General features: G+C 46.9%; 1 protein-coding gene across 2 annotated transcripts in view; it reads right to left on the reverse strand.

The window, feature by feature from the left end:
* Positions 1-17,676, reverse strand: part of MERTK (MER proto-oncogene, tyrosine kinase) — an 85,750-nt gene that overhangs the window by 7,578 nt on the left and 60,496 nt on the right. For both annotated transcript variants that reach the window (XM_019714516.2, XM_019714517.2), the window contains exons 9-16: positions 14,549-14,702; positions 12,444-12,597; positions 9,926-10,011; positions 8,395-8,490; positions 7,645-7,725; positions 5,227-5,319; positions 4,057-4,175; positions 887-996 (exon numbers count right to left, since the gene is read on the reverse strand). In XM_019714516.2, coding sequence (XP_019570075.2) covers positions 887-996; positions 4,057-4,175; positions 5,227-5,319; positions 7,645-7,725; positions 8,395-8,490; positions 9,926-10,011; positions 12,444-12,597; positions 14,549-14,702 — 893 coding nt within the window. The remainder of the gene's footprint in view (positions 1-886; positions 997-4,056; positions 4,176-5,226; positions 5,320-7,644; positions 7,726-8,394; positions 8,491-9,925; positions 10,012-12,443; positions 12,598-14,548; positions 14,703-17,676) is intronic.

The following is a 17,676-nucleotide window of genomic DNA, read 5'->3' on the forward strand; positions in this document are numbered from 1 at the left end:
AAATGGGTGGTCTGCAAGTAGGGTGACAACCTATCCCTGTTTTCCCAACACTGACGTTTAAAACTGGACGTCCACAGCCTGCAAAACCCCTCAGTTTCAGGCAGACCAACAGCTGGTCACCCTACCTGGTGGGAAACAAATTGAAGGAAGTATTAAAGGGAAAGAATATTTTCATGATTCTTCCGTTGTGGTAGACAAATTATTCAAATAAACAAAAACAACACCCTCTGGACCCTCAAAACTGAGGTGAAAGAGGTGGAGGGCCAACGGGTGGGGCGGGTGAGAAGGAGTGAGGGGCAGGCATCACTGTCACATCTCCAACCAAGGAAAACAGACGAACAGCGCATTTAAGGAACACTGCCTCTTCTGCGACAGTAAACTCAAAACCCAGACACAGCCGTTGTTGTTGAAGATTTACAGCAGATTTACAGCCGGAACAGGGTGAGGAGATGGGCAGAACTTAAGCTCAAAGTTCTCTAAACGTCCTCATCCCTCTGCTGGCAAGGAAAGTGTCTACAAAACAGAGGAGGCATCACGAGAACTTAGGGACTGACCTTTAGGATTTTCAAGACTCTGTCTGTCACTAGAAGACTTACGTATAACTCTGGGACCACTGCCAGATGCTGGCGATGGGCAAGGAGCACAAAAGCCATACGTCACATTCTTGGGACGCGAGAATGTGAAAATACAAACGTGGTTACTGGAGGCAGAGGGAGGGAGAACCCTCAAGCAAAAACCCAGTCACGCATTTGAGCCATAGGGATCCCACCTCCAGAACCCAGCTTGCCTCCTCTCATGACAAAGACAGGTCAGTGCCCTATGTCCCCCCCGCCCCAAACACCAACAGGAGGAGGTGTGACCCCTGAGGACATGCCAGGACCCTTACATGCAGTTGCGAGCAGCTAAGTCGCGATGAAGGAAATTCCTGTTGCTCAGATACTCCATCCCCTGGGCTATGTCCAGCATGAACTTCACCAGCGTCTGCACGGGGATGTGCTGGGGGGGAGGGGGGAGGGAACAAGAAGAAATTATGTTTTTAAAAGGAAAACCTGTAAGTCATTTCCATCTGCAGGCAGAAACGGTGTTTTTACTTCTTGAACGTGTGGCCGTGAAACAAGGAAACAAACCTTTCCTTTCTGTATCACTAATTCCACATGTAAGGTTTTACAAAACGAATTAAAAGAAACCATGACAACAAACCCTAAAACTTTTTGGCAAATACCACATTCTCTTCTCCCTGTCTTTAAAAGCACTGATGGTGAATAACATTCTTTTCCCAACTTACGAGGTCACATGCCATCCTCCGTGTCCTTAGTGGCCGTGGGACCAAGTGCCCACACAATGCAAAGAGGGAATACAAGCGTGGTCTGGCTTTTGTGTGTGTGTGGGGGGTGTCTAAAATTTGAGGCAAAAAGCCCATTTAGAAGGAGCAGTTTCCAACTATGCAACCACAGCTGCTGTCACTTTTCTTTGAAACGCTTTGAAAGGTATGGTTTCTTCTTTCAGAGAGAAATGAGGATGGTCTCACCCCTTATGGCAGGAATATTCACTGTTTCCCAAGGGCCTTCCTGTAAGTTTCAGCAGTCACATTCGACTGCCAGGTTAGGAACCTGCCAGGTGGGAAGTGATCCCGCAAATGGTGACAGGGGAAGCCGTCCCGGCAGTAATTACACGTTTGAGCCCAGTCAGAGCCTACACAGGAAGGCTCACTTTCTGCCACCACCAACAGGTCTGTACCCACACCATGTCCCCAAGACCCCGGACTTGTCATGGTATATGGGCTATCGCACATGAGTTTTCTAAAGTGATACTCAGGAAGACACTGCATTTTTAATGATTTATATTCCTAGTCAGGACCTGTGTCAATCACACACTGCATATAAGACAACACACTTTGATTCTCCTTCACCCTTCCATGAGGAGTTGTTAGAAAAGGAAAACAGACCAGGTAGGACAGGCTTATGCTCTGTATATCTGGGGCACCTGATTTTCAGGAAAGCATTGGGTGCTAAGAAATCTAAAACCTGCTGATGCCCCTGCAGGCAGAACGATTACGAGGTGTTACTCATTTGTGCTACTTTCTCTAGAACGACTGGCGCTGTCCTTGCAGACTCTGACCAAAAGTCATTTAAAAGTTGGTAGAACTATCACGAGTTCAACAAGGCTGCAGGATACTAGATACGAAAATCAACTGCAGGGGCCGGCCCGGTGGCTCAGGCGGTTAGAGCTCCATGCTCCTAACTCCGAAGGCTGCCGGTTTGATTCCCACATGGGCCAGTGGGCTCTCAACCACAAGGTTGCCAGTTCAACTCCTCGAGTCCCGCAAGGGATGGTGGGCTGTGCCCCCTGCAACTAGCAACGGCAACTGGACCTGGAGCTGAGCTGCGCCCCCCACAACTAAGACTGAAAGAACAACAACTTGAAGCTGAACAGCACCCTCCACAACTGAGATTGAAAGGACAACAACTTGACTTGGAAAAAAGGCCTGGAAGTACACACTGTTCCCCAATAAAGTCCTGTTCCCCTTCCCCAATAAAATCTAAAAAAAAAAACAAAATCAACTGCATTTCTATGTATGAGAGATGAACAATCTGAAAATGAAATTAAGAAAACTATTTTACCACCACCATACTGTTGCCTGCGTCCATGAGTTTGTTCATTTGTTGCTTTCTGTTTTGTATTCCACAGAGGAGTGAAGTCCTGTGGTTCTTGTCCTTTTCTGACTTATTTTGCTTAGCATGATACTCTCAAGATGGGGGAGAGGGGAGGTAAAAAAGGGTAAAGGGGGTCAAATATAGGTGATGGAAGGAGACCAGACTAAGGGTGGTGAACACACAATGTGACAGATGATGTGTTACAGAACTGCACACCTGAAACTCAGATATTATTAACCAATGTCACCCAATAAAATTAATGAAAAACGAAAACAGTTTTAACTATAAAAGAATCAAATATAAAATATTTAGGAATAAATTTAACAAAACAAATGAGAAACGTATACTCTGACAACTACAACACGAAAGAAATTAAAGTAGACCGAAATACACAGAAAGACGTCCTGTGCTCGCAGATCAGAGCGGGGACAGAATGCCATAGAGTCCCTTCTGGGGACATTCCATAACTGAGACCTAGTCCTCGGCCACTCCTGCAGACACAATATACCTAAGGAACTGACTAAGCAGATAGCAAAGGAAAGTCTGAATAAAACCTTGATTTTCCAGCTTCTCTATGCATTTTGTAACTGCCAACTTTACTTGTGCTGCAAAGTATCAAAATATGAAAACATATTCTTTTTTCCTATTTATAACACCTGGGCGTTCCTTTCCATCATTGCAGATGTACCTGTATTTTTGTGAGTAGAACCTGTGCATTAGCCAGTAAAATGCTATGTGCTTGCCTTTCTTGTTATTTTGCTCGAAAGAATGTAAGATGGCAGCACTGTTTCCAGCTGACACAGACAAGCCATAAAATTTATATGGCAACAGAAGGAGAAGACCTAAAACGATTCCAGAAAGTAGGATAAACCTGGAAGAATCACACTACCCAGTTTTAAGATTTACAATACAGCTCCAGCAGCCAATGTGCTTTCTGATTCTCAGGACAGAGCAGCTCGTGATCAAGAAAAAGATGGATGGAGTAAATTCACACTCAGAAATTACTGCAAAAACCTCAGGGCACCTTCCCTCTGGGAACTGAGACGTTCCTGCACCGAGGGATTTCAGAGCACACAAGCTAAAAAAAGGCCAAGTCTAAAGAAAGAGGCCACTCTGACAGCATGAGGGGCCCCCTGGCTCCACTGTGATAAGCTTGGGCCCTGAGACTGCTCCCAGGGGCTCCCTCCCCCAGTACAACAGGAACAATAAGACAGAGGAGCAGGTCTGTTGTGAAGACGGACACCAAATTCCAACCCCCAGGGCACACAGTGAGCCCTGTACAAGGGCCAATGTCTTTGCTTTCCCGCCTCTATTTTCAAGGTCAGACTTACTGTCCAGGCTCTGTCACGTAAGCCCCACGAGCCCGGAGGGGTGTCCAGAGGCAATGCAATGGGATAATTACCTTTGGTCCCGTGTCCAGTCGGGAGTAGAGTAGGTAGGTATGCAGGTCCCCATATTTCATGAAGGGTAAAATCACCATGGGCTTTGGCGTGCCTTGGGAGCCCATCTCTATACAAACACCTGAAATGAAGAACAGAGATTGTTACAAAGAGCCCTTGTCAGCAGTGACCAGGAAAGCGCAGTCGGGGCACTGGCCAAATTGAAACCACGTGCTCCCAAGTGGACACTTAAAACAACACACGCTCACAGCTCATGTACCGTGTTCAAGAACACGCACACAGTGGGTCCACGGCTTGCTGTGTTCTCTTTCAGATCCGTGCCCATCTTTGCAGGAGAGCTCTCAAAAATTAACCTACAACAAGCACAGCTCTCTGGAGACCAGCGGAGCTTTTGAGATACTGACTCTAAGTGAGGGGCAGTGACCACACTAGAATTCAAGGGCAAACTGGTTTCATGTGAGAGTTAATACTTAAGCATATGAGGGCATCCACTGAAACCAAATGCTTAAAACTATGAAAAGGATTTTGGGGGCTGTTAGGTAAAGTCTACATAACTAAATTTTAACGGTTACACAAAAGAAAAGCCCATTTAACGTGGAATTCAAGTAGTAGAGCCTGTGTGTTACCTGACACCAGCCTTGCAAAGCCCTTGCACATTTTGGTGCAACGACAAAGCACGATTGTTCTCAGTCTGCTGAAGTCAGTAATCGCAAATGAGTCACAGTTGTCTCTTTGACATAATATTGTATCCAAACATGTTTTCACTTCTCCCTGTAGTGCCAAAGACACTTTGCAAATTCCCCAGAGAATTTAGCATTTGTCAATTCACAGGACAGGAATAAAAAAAGTCAGCAGGATAATCAGTTATTTGTAGACTGTACTTCCCACTTGGAACAGTGTCACTTACACAGCAAGCTCTGGGACCTGAGCTCCCCCTCTTATGTATTTTAGCTAATGGAGTTAAAAGCCAAATTCTGGTGTTAAATTGCGTCCTGTTTTTACCACTAGCCTCAGAAAATGTAACCGTAAGGAGAAACCTTTGCGGTGAAAACCCCATGTCATAAAGTATTTTGGGGTCACACCCAGTGTGCACGTCTCTTCCCTGGAGGTTTCCCAGTAGACAGAGTGGCTGAGCACCCCTCTGGCCTCCAGTCCCACATTTCTTGGGATACCTAGGAGTCGGATGACATTTGGGTGGCTGAAGTCTTTCATGCATGCAGCCTCACTGAGGAACTCCTCGATCTCTCTCTGGGAAAAGCTGTCCACTGAAAGGAGAGACAGAAAATGTTAGGCATGAGTGACACACTAGGTGAAGGAGAGGGACAGCAGCAATTTTGTTCTCTAGGAGTAAAGTAAGGCACAGACAAAGCCGTGGTGACAGTACACAGATGAGTGGCTGTCAGGGGTTGGGGGAGGTACACGAAGAGGTGACATTATAGAGGTTTTAGGGTGGCAGGACTTCTGTAGGACACTGTGATGGTGGACACATGACTATGCATTTGCCCAAACCCACAGGATGAATCTTAATGTTAGCCGTGAATTTCAGTCAATAACGTGTTGATGTGGGCGTGTCACCTGTGCAAAATGCACGATAGCAATGCAAGGTGCCAGCAACAGGGAGGCCGTGTGACGGGAGGGCGTATGAAACACTGTCCTTTCTGCCGACCTTTCTGTGAACCTAAAGCTGCTCTAAAAATTAAAGTACATTATTTAAAAAACAAAAAGCAAACAAACAAAAAACCTCTAAAATCAAATGAAACTGGTCTGTTGCAATCAGCTTTGCCTTTAAAAAGAAAGAACACATGCCTTTGTCTGTCAGCATGCCTTCAAGTCTGGTTGCTCAACCCTGCCTGTGAGCTAGACGCACTTTCATGCCAAGATGTTGGACTTAAACCAACTTAAAAGAGACATTTAAAATCCTATACTGTGCTAAGTGACATCAGCCAGTCACGAGAGGACACATACTGTGTGACCCCCACTCATATGAGGTCCTTAGGAGGAGCAAGCCCACAGGGACAGAAGCCTGGGTGGGGGGAGAGGCTTGTTTAACAGAGTTTGCATTTTGTAGGAAGAGAACATTCTGGAGAGGATGGGGATGGTTGCACAACAGTGTGAATCCACTTAATGCCCCTGAACAGTTAGGGTGGTGTATTTTACGTGTATTTTACCACAATTAAAACCGCACACACACACACACACACACACACACACACACACAATCAGGCGTGCCTTAGGGAATCTGCTCTCACAGGAGGCAAGGACTGACTGACATCACACGAGAGTGTCGTGCACAGTGTCTGTAGAGCCTATGGGTTTGGGATATACTGATCTTCCTATTAAAGCAAATTTTTAAAAATGTAAGACATGATTCTATAGACCCGAAACCACGTGGGCCTCCCCTACAACCTTTGCCGAAACAAGTGGGGGGGTGGGGGGGTGGAGAAGGGGTAGGTCTGCCGGCAAACCCTCCCCCGGGGACCAGTGGGCAGGAAGTGCACAGGAGCCTGTGCTGGAGGCGGGACTCGCATCTCTCGGCCTTTGGTAATTAGCACGGATCCAATCCCCATGCAGGTTATTTTAACGAAGTTGAACAGTCAGTTCCTCTGACCAGGTCTGCTGAACCTCTTGTTCAGGAAATGGGGACAATAGAAGGAGTCTTCCTACAGACACACTGCGAGTTTCCGAGGAAAGAATGTGGAGTCCTTGCAGGGCTTAGGCCCAGCAACTGCTCTGATGTGGGTGCCAAAATGGGGAGAGCAGCAGCGTCCTGGGCACATGTGAGCGGCCCGGAAGGACTGGCCATCATCACACCCACGAAAAGCAGGAAGCACCAGCCCATGGACTGGCTGTTTATTATGGTTCCTTTTTATAAGTGAACTAAGACTTCAGCCTCTGGTTCTGGTTAGAGTCTCAATACATGCTTTTAATCCAACATATGCTTCAATGCCCAGTAAACAGTGGACTTCAACTTTAGAAAGAAACTAATTTTACTTTACTCCCCGATCGAAAATCATATTGAATTTACTCAGGGGTTAATGTGGAAGTGATATTAACACACTAAGCACCAATCCTGTCCTTCCAGCGCACTGGCAAGATGGTTGTGGGTGACATGCCACTCGAGCGTGCTCTACTGTATGGGCGCCCAGCCTGACACCTGAAGAATCAGACTGAGACAGATGTGGGGTCACATGCTTCCATGCGATCAACGCTGCCTGGAAATTCTTTAACTCTACTAGGTGACAGAGAGAGGAGAAGAGAGGAGAGGAGGGGAGAGGGAACAAGAGAGGGAGAGAGGGAGACGGAGACGGGGAGGGAGAGAGGGAGAGAGAGAAAGGGAGAAAGGGAGAGAGATGGAGAGCAGGGGAGAGAGATGACACAGGTTGCTGCCTTGAGTGGGAAGACTATACAGCACAGGTATAAAGAGCTCATTACAGCAACTGTCCCTCTGCGACCAGGCAGCACTCTGGATGGCCTTGGGACCTATCGGTGACTGACACCATGACATCTGAACCCCATCTTGGCCTAGGGAACACCAGCCACTGCAACAGCTGCCCACACCTGGAAGAATGGGTGTACTCGGTGACACTCACACTTCATGGTCTTCACGGCCACTTTCTGAGAGGTCCCATCTTGCTGACTCAGATTTCCTTCCATGACAGACCCAAACTCTCCTGTGAAGTAAAACAATACTGATGGGGACTTTGTGAAAAGTCCCTCTTGCCCACGGAAACTGTCAGAGCTGCTGTTTTCACATGGCCTGAGAGTGACCCACACACGCAGCCGGGCAGAGCTGCCAGGCCACCCACACTCGCACACCAGGCCCAGGACAGGCCTCCCGCCTGTCACCAGCTTGGTTGGCTCGGACCTAGCTTAGTTCATCACTTTAGTACAGGACAACTTGGAAAATGTTTTTAAAATTCATAAAGTAGGAGCTCTGAATGCCATTGTCATTTGTCCTGAGGTCAGCTGGACAGATTAAATATGTAGTTTCACCCTTGTTCCCAGTTAAGTAGGAATGGGCCAGAAACAGCGAACTTGAGACCTAGATGAATACATTTAAACAACATAGGAAACTGGTGGATGAACTGCGTGCTTTTCACTGAAGGGAATTCATATTTCCAGGGTCTACGGTGTGCTAGGCACTGTAGAGCCCCCTTCATGTGCCAAGTCTGCATTTCAAAAGTTGCTATTCACTTTTTCATTTTAAATGGTAAAAAAAGCCTATGTGTATTTATCACTTAAAGTCACAAATATGGTATTTAACAAATACATATTTTTAAAAATGACTGGAAACGGCTTACTTTCGTACCACACATTTTTAAAATAATTAAACTGCTTACCTTCGCCCAGAATTTTTCCAAGGCTTAGAAGGTACCTGTCAATCACGACATCTTCCAGCTTATTTTGCAGCTCCTCGCTGACGCCCAAGCTGCGTACTATAGAGGGAGTGACGGGATATGCGAGTTGTCAGGGTGATTCCTTTCATTGGAATATAATCAAAATTATGTATAAAGTCCCTTGAAATCACTGTACATTTTCTTCATTTTATACCCATAGCTGTCTCCCCTCCCCCAAATGCCAGTAATAAAACATGCTTAATTCTGTGATTGAAGTGAGTACAATGAAACCTTCAGGGCAAGATCAATTCTGAAGGGTTATAAACATCAGAATGTGCAGTGCGGCAGCCGGCAACCAGAGTCCTGTCGGGGAGGTTTGCCCTTGACCAGAAGGAGTGAGGAAGAGAAGTCAGTAGGCATTTCCTAGTGGAGTATCTACTGTTCTCACCCTAAGGACAAAGACAAAGAAGCCATCGGGCACCCCCCCCATCCTCCTTGCCAGGGAAGGGGGTGCAGAAACCACAGGAAGCACTGAGGGCACAAGGCACTGTGCTCGAGTAGAATATGGGGCCTTGTGATGATGACATGGGAGGTGCTAAACCGAGTGCCTGGTGGGGGCTGGAGAATAAGGTCTTCTGTGATCAGGTTAGACATGCGGCCTGACTGTAAGTGCTAGCAACAAGAACAACTGACCAGGAGAGGGAGACCAATCAATGACACTCAGTATGTGCCAAGTAGGGAGTGAGCAAGGCTTTGAAAGAAAAGAATGTGGATAATTAGAAAGGGCACATTAGCTCTTAGTGAAAAACTTTCACCCCGAAAAAATACAGCCCTCCAGTAAAGGAAAGAAACTGGTGTGAATTAAGAAGTTTTTAAAATGCATGAACAAACATCTGAAAGTCAAACTTCTAGGTTAGAAAAGTAAGGAAATTAATAACATCCAACATCACCCAAGTTTTTATCTCATAGCAGCATTCTTGCATTTGGCTTTTTGTTGTTTTTGTTTTTTTGGCGAACCTTTAGAGCTTGCATTTGATAATATTTACATACACTTTCGACTTTGTTTCTGAAATTATTCAAGAACATAGTGATCTATTCCCATTGTTCAACTAGAAGCGTTCGCACTCTGATTCACCAAAACTCAAACCATCACTGTTACACAGTTCTCTGAGTGGGTTGTCAGGAAGCAATAGGAAAGGAGCTCTGAGATTGTTAGTTGTTCTGCTGTTTCCTTTAAACCCCTGACCTCTACTAGCATCTTCTCCATCACCTCAGACTTCCTTTCCCCCAGTGTCTCATGGCACCAGGAGGCCTTCACCCTAGCTGTTTCACCTCAGATTCCCAGTAAACCGGCCAGTGGGGGAGCACAAGGCAGTGTTTGACTATCCACCTGCTGTGAGCTGAAGACACCTTGCACATTAAAAACATCCATTCTTTGACTCTTTTGGCTTTTGTGAGAAGCCTGTCCATTCATTTGTTGTTCTTTCTTTGCTCATGAACATTTGCCAACAGAGGGAAAGGAGAGTCAACTTACAGGTGAGTTCAACGGCTCGCCGACAGAACGACTTCTTTGCTGTGAAGTTGACAACCGGTTCTAATTCCTCCCCCGTGAAGGCGTTCCTGGGTGAAGGAGAACAGATACCTCATGCTACCACAACAGCTGCAAGACATGTGCTGACCACACTGTCCTGCTCATTTACTCTTCAAGACACATTTTCTAATCAGCTCACCAAGTTGTATCAACAACCCGCAACAACTTACATGGTGATTGTATCAAATTTATGGTTAACTTGGGGACAAATGATCTCACCACAAAACTGCATCTTCCCATCCATGAACATGGTACACATTCCCCTGTTTATTTAAGCTTTCGTCCACAATGCTCCTATACATCTATTGGGTTTATTCTCAGGTACATGATAGTTTTCACACTGTTGTGGGTGGGATCTCATTCTAGCACTTTGCCTTTCATGGATTTAAAACCAGAATCAAAATATTTTCACAACATATAATGTCCTAAAAAATATTACATTTCCTCCTAAGGAAAGCCGGAAAGGAGGGTGCCAAGGGGAGGCTTTGGAAGAAGCAAAAAGGTACTGAAATTCCAAAGACTGGGAAAGATGGCGTTGCTACACATTGTTCCTTGGCTAAGCCTCAGAAGGCAAAGCAGCATCCCTTCTTCTGCACCCACCCCTCCAGATGCCCTCACCTGGCCCTGGGAGTCACAACCACACCTGGATCTTTGGCCATCATTTTCTTGGTTCTGTCTTTACTGAGCCTATGTTGGAAGTGGTCTCAAGCACATATGTCTATGCATCCTTCAATAACAATTATTGTTTCCACAATGATAACAAAGGACTGCAAAATGATGACACACATTTTATGCTGCCACTTGTTCATGAGGACACCAGCCCCTTAGACTTCGTATGTCTCAATTACTGACTGAGTCTGAAAGTCTCCATTTAGAATCACAGCAATTAGAACTGGCAATGACCTTGGACACCATTTAGAAAGAGAGAATACAAAGGAAGGCTGGAAAAGTTAAAAGACTTGTTTCAGTGACAGAATGAATGCTGGACCCCAGGTGTCACATCCTGTAGTCTGGGGCATCCGTCTGGGGGCCAGATTGCCTGCACCACAGTGCCTTTGCATGTGCTGTGCCTTATTTAGCTCAGATGTCAGCTCTGTGGGGAGGTCCTTCCTTCCTTTCTTAATGCAGTAAATCTGTTACACATTCTTAAAGTCCTTTTACATGGAATTTACCACAGTTGCCATTTTATATTCACTTGTGGGATTAGCCTGACTACCCACTAACTGTGAGCCCTATGACGGCAGGGGTGGTGCCTGCTTTGTTCACCATGTACCCCGGGCGACCACAATGCCCAGCAACTAGGCCTTCAATGTACATGGATTATCTAACTACTCCTATGCCTTCTGCAGAGGCTCTCCGTGATGAGCCCCAACCTATACCTTGACTCTGGGGAATGTTATACTCAACTATGTGTCCAGGGTTTGGATGGCATTTTGTCCACATCTTTAAAATAGTCATTCTCAGAATTCACATACTGATACATACAATGACAAGGACAGAGTTGTAAGTGCTGTGGGTACCCGGCCGCCACCACTGGGATGGACACGGAGAGGGAGGGGAGCCTCCTTGCAGGAACTCCCTCTCTGATCACAGGGAGATTTGGATGGAGTGCTGCCTGCTCACGCATTGAGCGGAGGGAGGCTGTACCAGCCATCCCCAACACAGCCACCTCCTCCCCACCATTCTGTCCTACACCAAGCTGTCAATAACTTCCCTCTTTTACAAAATACTCCTTCCAACCCATGAGAGACACACTAGATTTCACAGGAATCCAGACTCCCTGCAGAGGGACGGGAGCCCGAGCACACTGAGTTCCAAAAACAGCATTTATACACACAGACACATTTTCATGGGCTGCTTTAACATTTCTCCTGATAGTCAACTACTGTTTGGCAATAAAAGTCAGATGTATAGAAAATAAAAAGAGCTTAAATTTTAATGTGAACATATAAAGTTTTTCTCTATTGGAAAAATAATTGACCCTCATAGAAAATCTGTAAAATACAGCAAAAAAAGAAAACACAGAATCACCCACAATTACACCATCCAAAATTGCTAATGCTTTGGTGAATTTCCTTCAATTTTACTTTATAATAATTATTTTTTTAATAACTAGGATCATTTTAAAAATTATTTATTTTTAAAATTTCCCCCCCACCTGCTGTCGCCACTGTCACTGACGCCCAATAACCAGGATCCTTTTTAAAGTTTCTAATAAAAATCCTTATTTAACAGCAACTGACTTCGAGTGGCGAAGACCTGGCTGGTCCCGGGTGTGAACAAGTCCTCCTGGGCTGGCTGCCTCTGCAGCAAGGGCCTCAGCGAAGGAGCTGCTGGCCCCAGGGCAAGCATAAGATAGGGTACCTGGCTAGAATACGGAGGCGCTAGCTGGCGGGACAGGTACTGTCATTGGCATGCTAACCTCATCGACACCACTGGGCATCTCATCTGGGACACTTACCCGAACCGCGTCTCCTGGACTCTCTTTTTGATGGCCAGAGAAACATAGAACACCAGCCCAATCAGGACAAATCCGCAGAAGCAGCCAAGGACAATAAGCACAGGGCTTGTGCTGCCAGGCGCCGGGGTCGACGAGGGGGCAAAATCGACCCAAGCTGGTGGGAGACCAGGAGAGAGACTCAGAACCCTTCTCCGGGATCTGAAACGCCGCTTTATCCCAGGGAAGAGCCAATGGCCAGAGGCTTTAGAACTTAGTCCTGGTACATGTGGTGACTACAGATGCACATGGCCCTCATGGTGACATTGTGAGCTGAGGCTGTGCAGAGGGAACCTGGCTAACTCTATTCATGTCAGCTACACAGGTATGAGGAAGTGAAAAACTGGGAAAACTCATACTTTTCTGGTACACTGTAGTTACAACCCTAGAAATATTGAGACTGAAAACGTTGTGTTTCTGTGTAAACACTTATCAGGAGCAGTGTGACAGGGCCTGCCTCCTAGTCCTGTAACTCCTGATGTGGGCAGAATCTGCTTCCTAGTTCTGTGCATTGCCACACCGCTTTCTAAATTTGGGTTGGTCCCAGCATCACATCCTTTGTATTTTCGATGTTGTAAAGTATCTCTGGGAGTTCCTTCGTGGGAAGACTGGCCAGCATACCTCTCTCTGGGATGTCGCCCTTTTAGGTGCGATCGCTCCATTCATGTGGGTACACCCACCTTCTCTGCGTCCCTGGCTGTATGCCTGGAGTCCCTGGCTACTCCCCAGATAACTCCCCACCTTGAAGCCCACCTCCAATGCTCCCTTTTCCTTTCCGGTTGCACTTTCCTCTTTGCTCACCATCTCCCTCTTTCAATTGTCTCTTTTTGTAAAACGTGGGTTAGTCACTTGGTGACAAGGCGGCAACAGGGGATGTGCCTTAGATGTGAGTGAAGCGAATAACAGAAGTACGGTGACCAACCACCCGTAGGCTGAGAAGTGCCTCACTGGTTGCAGTCACGACGCATCTGTTAGGTGTAGAGTGTGGGCTGAAGAGCTGGCGGTGCAGTGCATGCTTGTGCCATTCCTCTCGTGAAGGTAACTCAAACTTGAACCATCATGTTCACGAATGGGGTTCTCTGCCTCAGTGTGGTGACATGTACGCATACTAGATCGTGCAAAGCAAGGGCTGCCAGGATAGCAAAGCTCTTTATAATTCTGGAGAATTTAATGTGTATGAAGGTTAAAGCGCTGTCACCTGAAAGTCTCAACTTTTAACCTCTGCCTTTACAATCAGAGTCTCACTGTCTTTGAATTTCTAAAAGGCTGACAAGCCTTGTGTGCCCACCCCCAGTTTCTCAGGGTCCCCAGGTACAGAGCTTCGGGGCTGCAGGAACCATAATGTGGCTCTGATTTGGCACTAACGGGAGCATGTGTTTGAGGGCCATGGGAAGAGCCAGACGGGGACGCCGCGGTCTGCTCACAAGCCCGTCTGCCACAAGGACTTAACGAGTACATACCCAGGTCACGCTGACACACATGCCTGTGCATGGACTTGGTCACAGTGTTAACATCAAATACCCAGGGGGGTACAGTCAGAGCAAAGGTGGCTCCCCAGGTCTCTGGAAGCAAGTACACGCTTGGGCTACTTGGGGCACCACGGCGGCTCTGTGCCAAAGGGCACTCGAACAACCTGCAGAAGCCAGCACGCATGGCTGGGCCCTGGCTCAGGGAGCCCAGGGCAGAGGAAACACTGCATGTCCTGCACTAGTCAACACGAAGCACACTGGCCAAGGCTCGCACAGGTGGTGACACAGCAAGCAGCACTGATGACAACAGCCCAGTGGGCACTGGACACGATCAAGTGGCAAACAGTACTGGTCGTAGAGAGAGACACGAGCCACCTGCCTCTCCAGTACTCAGCCATGAAATGTCACATGAATCAGCCAAGTCTGACTCAGTACCCAGGGGGCCACTCCTCCTGTCACTCAGTGCACTCACAGTGACGCTGGTGGGAGGACTCACACGTTGGCAAGGCGTGTCCCCCCAGGGACCCTCTATTCCTCAGCCTTAACCCAGCCATCCAACCTGGGTGGAGCGCTCTGTCACCCACGGCTGCCCGCTCTCACCGTGTGCAGGGACGAAGACTTTCACTGGGGCACTGAAAGGCCCCTCCCCTCCTTTGGTGACAGCCGCGACCCTCACTGTGCAGGTGGCGTTGTGGACACGGATGGGGATCTGAGCACGACTGCTGTTCTGGCCGACGTCTTCAGACAGCTCTTTCTGGGGACGAAGAAGAAAGGAAAGGGCATGACATGCCGGGTGCCACACTTCCTCCAGAGGGAAGGCGCCCCTCCCACACCCAGGGGCAGCGGCGTGCTTCCACAGCGTGCCTGCCTCAAGCCAGCACTGTGGGCTCCTGCTCCTGGCAATTATAAGCATTTTGACTAAAATCTCCACTGAGGAGGGCACTGACACTATTTTTTTCCTTCCAGTGTGACAAATGCACAATTTGTCCGGTTTTTCAAAATCTGGTTTGACTTTTGTTTTAAAGCCACTGCCATGTAACTTGATCCATGAGAACACAGGGGAAAGCTGACTTTTGAAAACATAACCAGGACTAAGTGTTTACACAACGCTTTGCCCTTGGATTCCAACCTGGCGTATCACGACATTCTCTGGGGTTGGAGCCTAATTGTGTATCTAGGGCTGGCTTTTCAAATGAGGACTGTCCGGTGGCAGCTCTAAGCACATGTCTTTACCTCTGAATTGTGAAGAGCTGTTTCACAGAGAGAAAGAGAAAACTGTCACGTCATGTGGGGCACAAACGTCACGGGTCACCAATGAACAGCAACAGCCTGGTTTGGAGGGTAACTTTGTCCCCTGGTCACTCAGTCCCATGCTGGTCACTTCTAACCATGGTGCAGGGTGGAACCAGCTCAGCCCTTAAGCAGAGGACAGTTCCATCACTTGTGACCAAGGGGTCACCTGAGTCAGCCACCCAGAGACTATCACTAAACTACAGACAATGACCACAAGGACCCGGAAATGCCCTCAGACGAGGAATGAAAAGGGAAAATATGGCCTTAAAATTGTTGTTTTTTTCTACCTCACTGGACTCCATTGTTGCAAAGAGACTTAACAGGTTTTTTCTTGTTGTTGTTAATTAAGTAAACAAATTAATAATTAACTTTTTTTGGGGGGCATATTCAGACAATATTTTTTTAGAAATAGAGGATTTTATTTTTGGCGAACCCGGTTTTTCTGATTGAAATATATTTGACATGTAGCACTGCATAAATTTAAGGTGTACAGCATGTTGATCTGACACATTGATGCATCATGATATGATTGCCACTGCAGCCCCAGTTAACCCTCACACCACAGTTACCATTTCCTTTAGCGTGGGCAATTAGGATCTAGTCGCTTGGCTATTACAACACAACACTGTGGTCTGTTTTCACTGTACTGTAGGACTTATTTACTTATTTACTTATTTACTACTCATTGCACATACATTGCAGAGTTGGAGCAAACTCGGTTTTGATTACGGGTTATTTGGTCATTCTCTAATTTGGGAGGTACAGAAAATCATCAAGCAGAGAGTAGCTCCCTGGTTCGAACCCCGGTCCTGCTGCCATGAGCCAAGCAGGTGGCCAAGGGACAATGCAGCTGCCTCAGTTTACCACCTGACAGCTCTTCATGTCCAACCAGGAGCACGGGCCTGCTTCTGTTCCCTACATTTTGTCAACAAAGATTCAAATACAAGGTATCATTTATGAGAGAAATGATCTCCAAATCAGAGGAAATGCAAGAATTTAATCAGAGAAATGCTGACAAAAGCAGAATTGTCCTTTGAGAAATAAACATAAAGGTTGTTTATGATACCTATTGTCTTAGGGCCTATGACTCACTATAAAAACCCAGAGAAGCTACTTAATTTTCACCTCCTGGTCTACAAGTCAGTAAAGAGCTAATCCATGTAAAGTGCTTGGAATGGCATCTGGCCTGGAGCAAATTGTCACCCTAGTGGAGGAATGGCCATCATCACAGCTGCCATCCTCACGCTGAGGGATGGAAGTGAGGCCGGGTACCACTCACTGACCACACTTTGGGAAATCCATAAGGAATTATACCAGTTTAGGGGTGGGATTATAATACATGTTGAAGTCATGATTAGAAAGGTAGATGACAAATATTCTAGTGCAGGTTTAACAATTTTCTCTAATAAGAATATACTTGAACGGCAAGCTTCAATGTAGTTTTAAAATGATCACTGTTTTTAAAAATTGATTTTTATCCCTTCTGTTTTGAGGCCAAGTGTGTAAAGAGAGGCGTGACCATATCCACATCCTCAAATATCATTTGATTTTGAAAGCTGACAGAGAAACCCTTTTAAAATTAAACACGTGCAGAAGAGTGCTGTGTGGAGGGTCCCCTCAGTGTCGGGGGCCGACTGCAGAAGTGGGGCCATGTCCCTGGTATGAGAGTCGGTCATGGGCACATGACACTTCATTTTTCACCAGCATAGGCCCATCAAGGACTTTGAATCTAAGCGCATTTCCGGGAAATGAAAGGTACTATGGCACTGACTACAACTCCACTCACGTGTACGTGGGCCTGGCCTGTCGGGGCACATTACGAGCACATCTGTGAAACGTGACACCTTCTTTCTCAGGTGGCACTAGTTAGTCGGGGCAACCGCAGTGGTGTCTGCGGTTCCTCCCCAGCTCTGGAGGAATTCACCACCTGTTCTTTCGTAGCTGGATTTAAGAAGATGGCCCCTCTTACTGCCTCAAAGAACCATGATGCTCAATGGGGAAAGGACTCCCAGATAAGTTTCTGTCATGCTCCAAGTTCACAGGCATCAATGCAAAACTCTCACGTCTTACTCTCCAACATGTCCTGTTCTGACTTCTTTCTGCTAAGGCACCACACGGTGGAGTGTGAACGAGAGATGCGATATTGTGAGGAAAGCCAAGGGCATCTGGGTAAGTGCAGGGGGGCTCTGAGAAATACTGGCTTTGGGGTCAGTCAGACCAGGGTTCTGATCCCAGTGCTGCCACTTCCGAACTGTGTGATGCTGGGTATGTTACTCAACGCCTCTGAGCCCCAATGTCCTCCAATGGACATTGAGAAGTAGAGGTTCTTCCTCCCCGTGTCTTGTAAGGGTTGAGTTCCTTTGTGGGAAAGACTGAGCACGTGATCTAGCGTACAACAAGCGATCGAGGGGCGACTCTTCTTCCTACACTGGGTT

Source organism: Rhinolophus sinicus, linkage group LG05 (assembly GCF_036562045.2).
Source record: "Rhinolophus sinicus isolate RSC01 linkage group LG05, ASM3656204v1, whole genome shotgun sequence".
Taxonomy (NCBI): domain Eukaryota; kingdom Metazoa; phylum Chordata; class Mammalia; order Chiroptera; family Rhinolophidae; genus Rhinolophus; species Rhinolophus sinicus.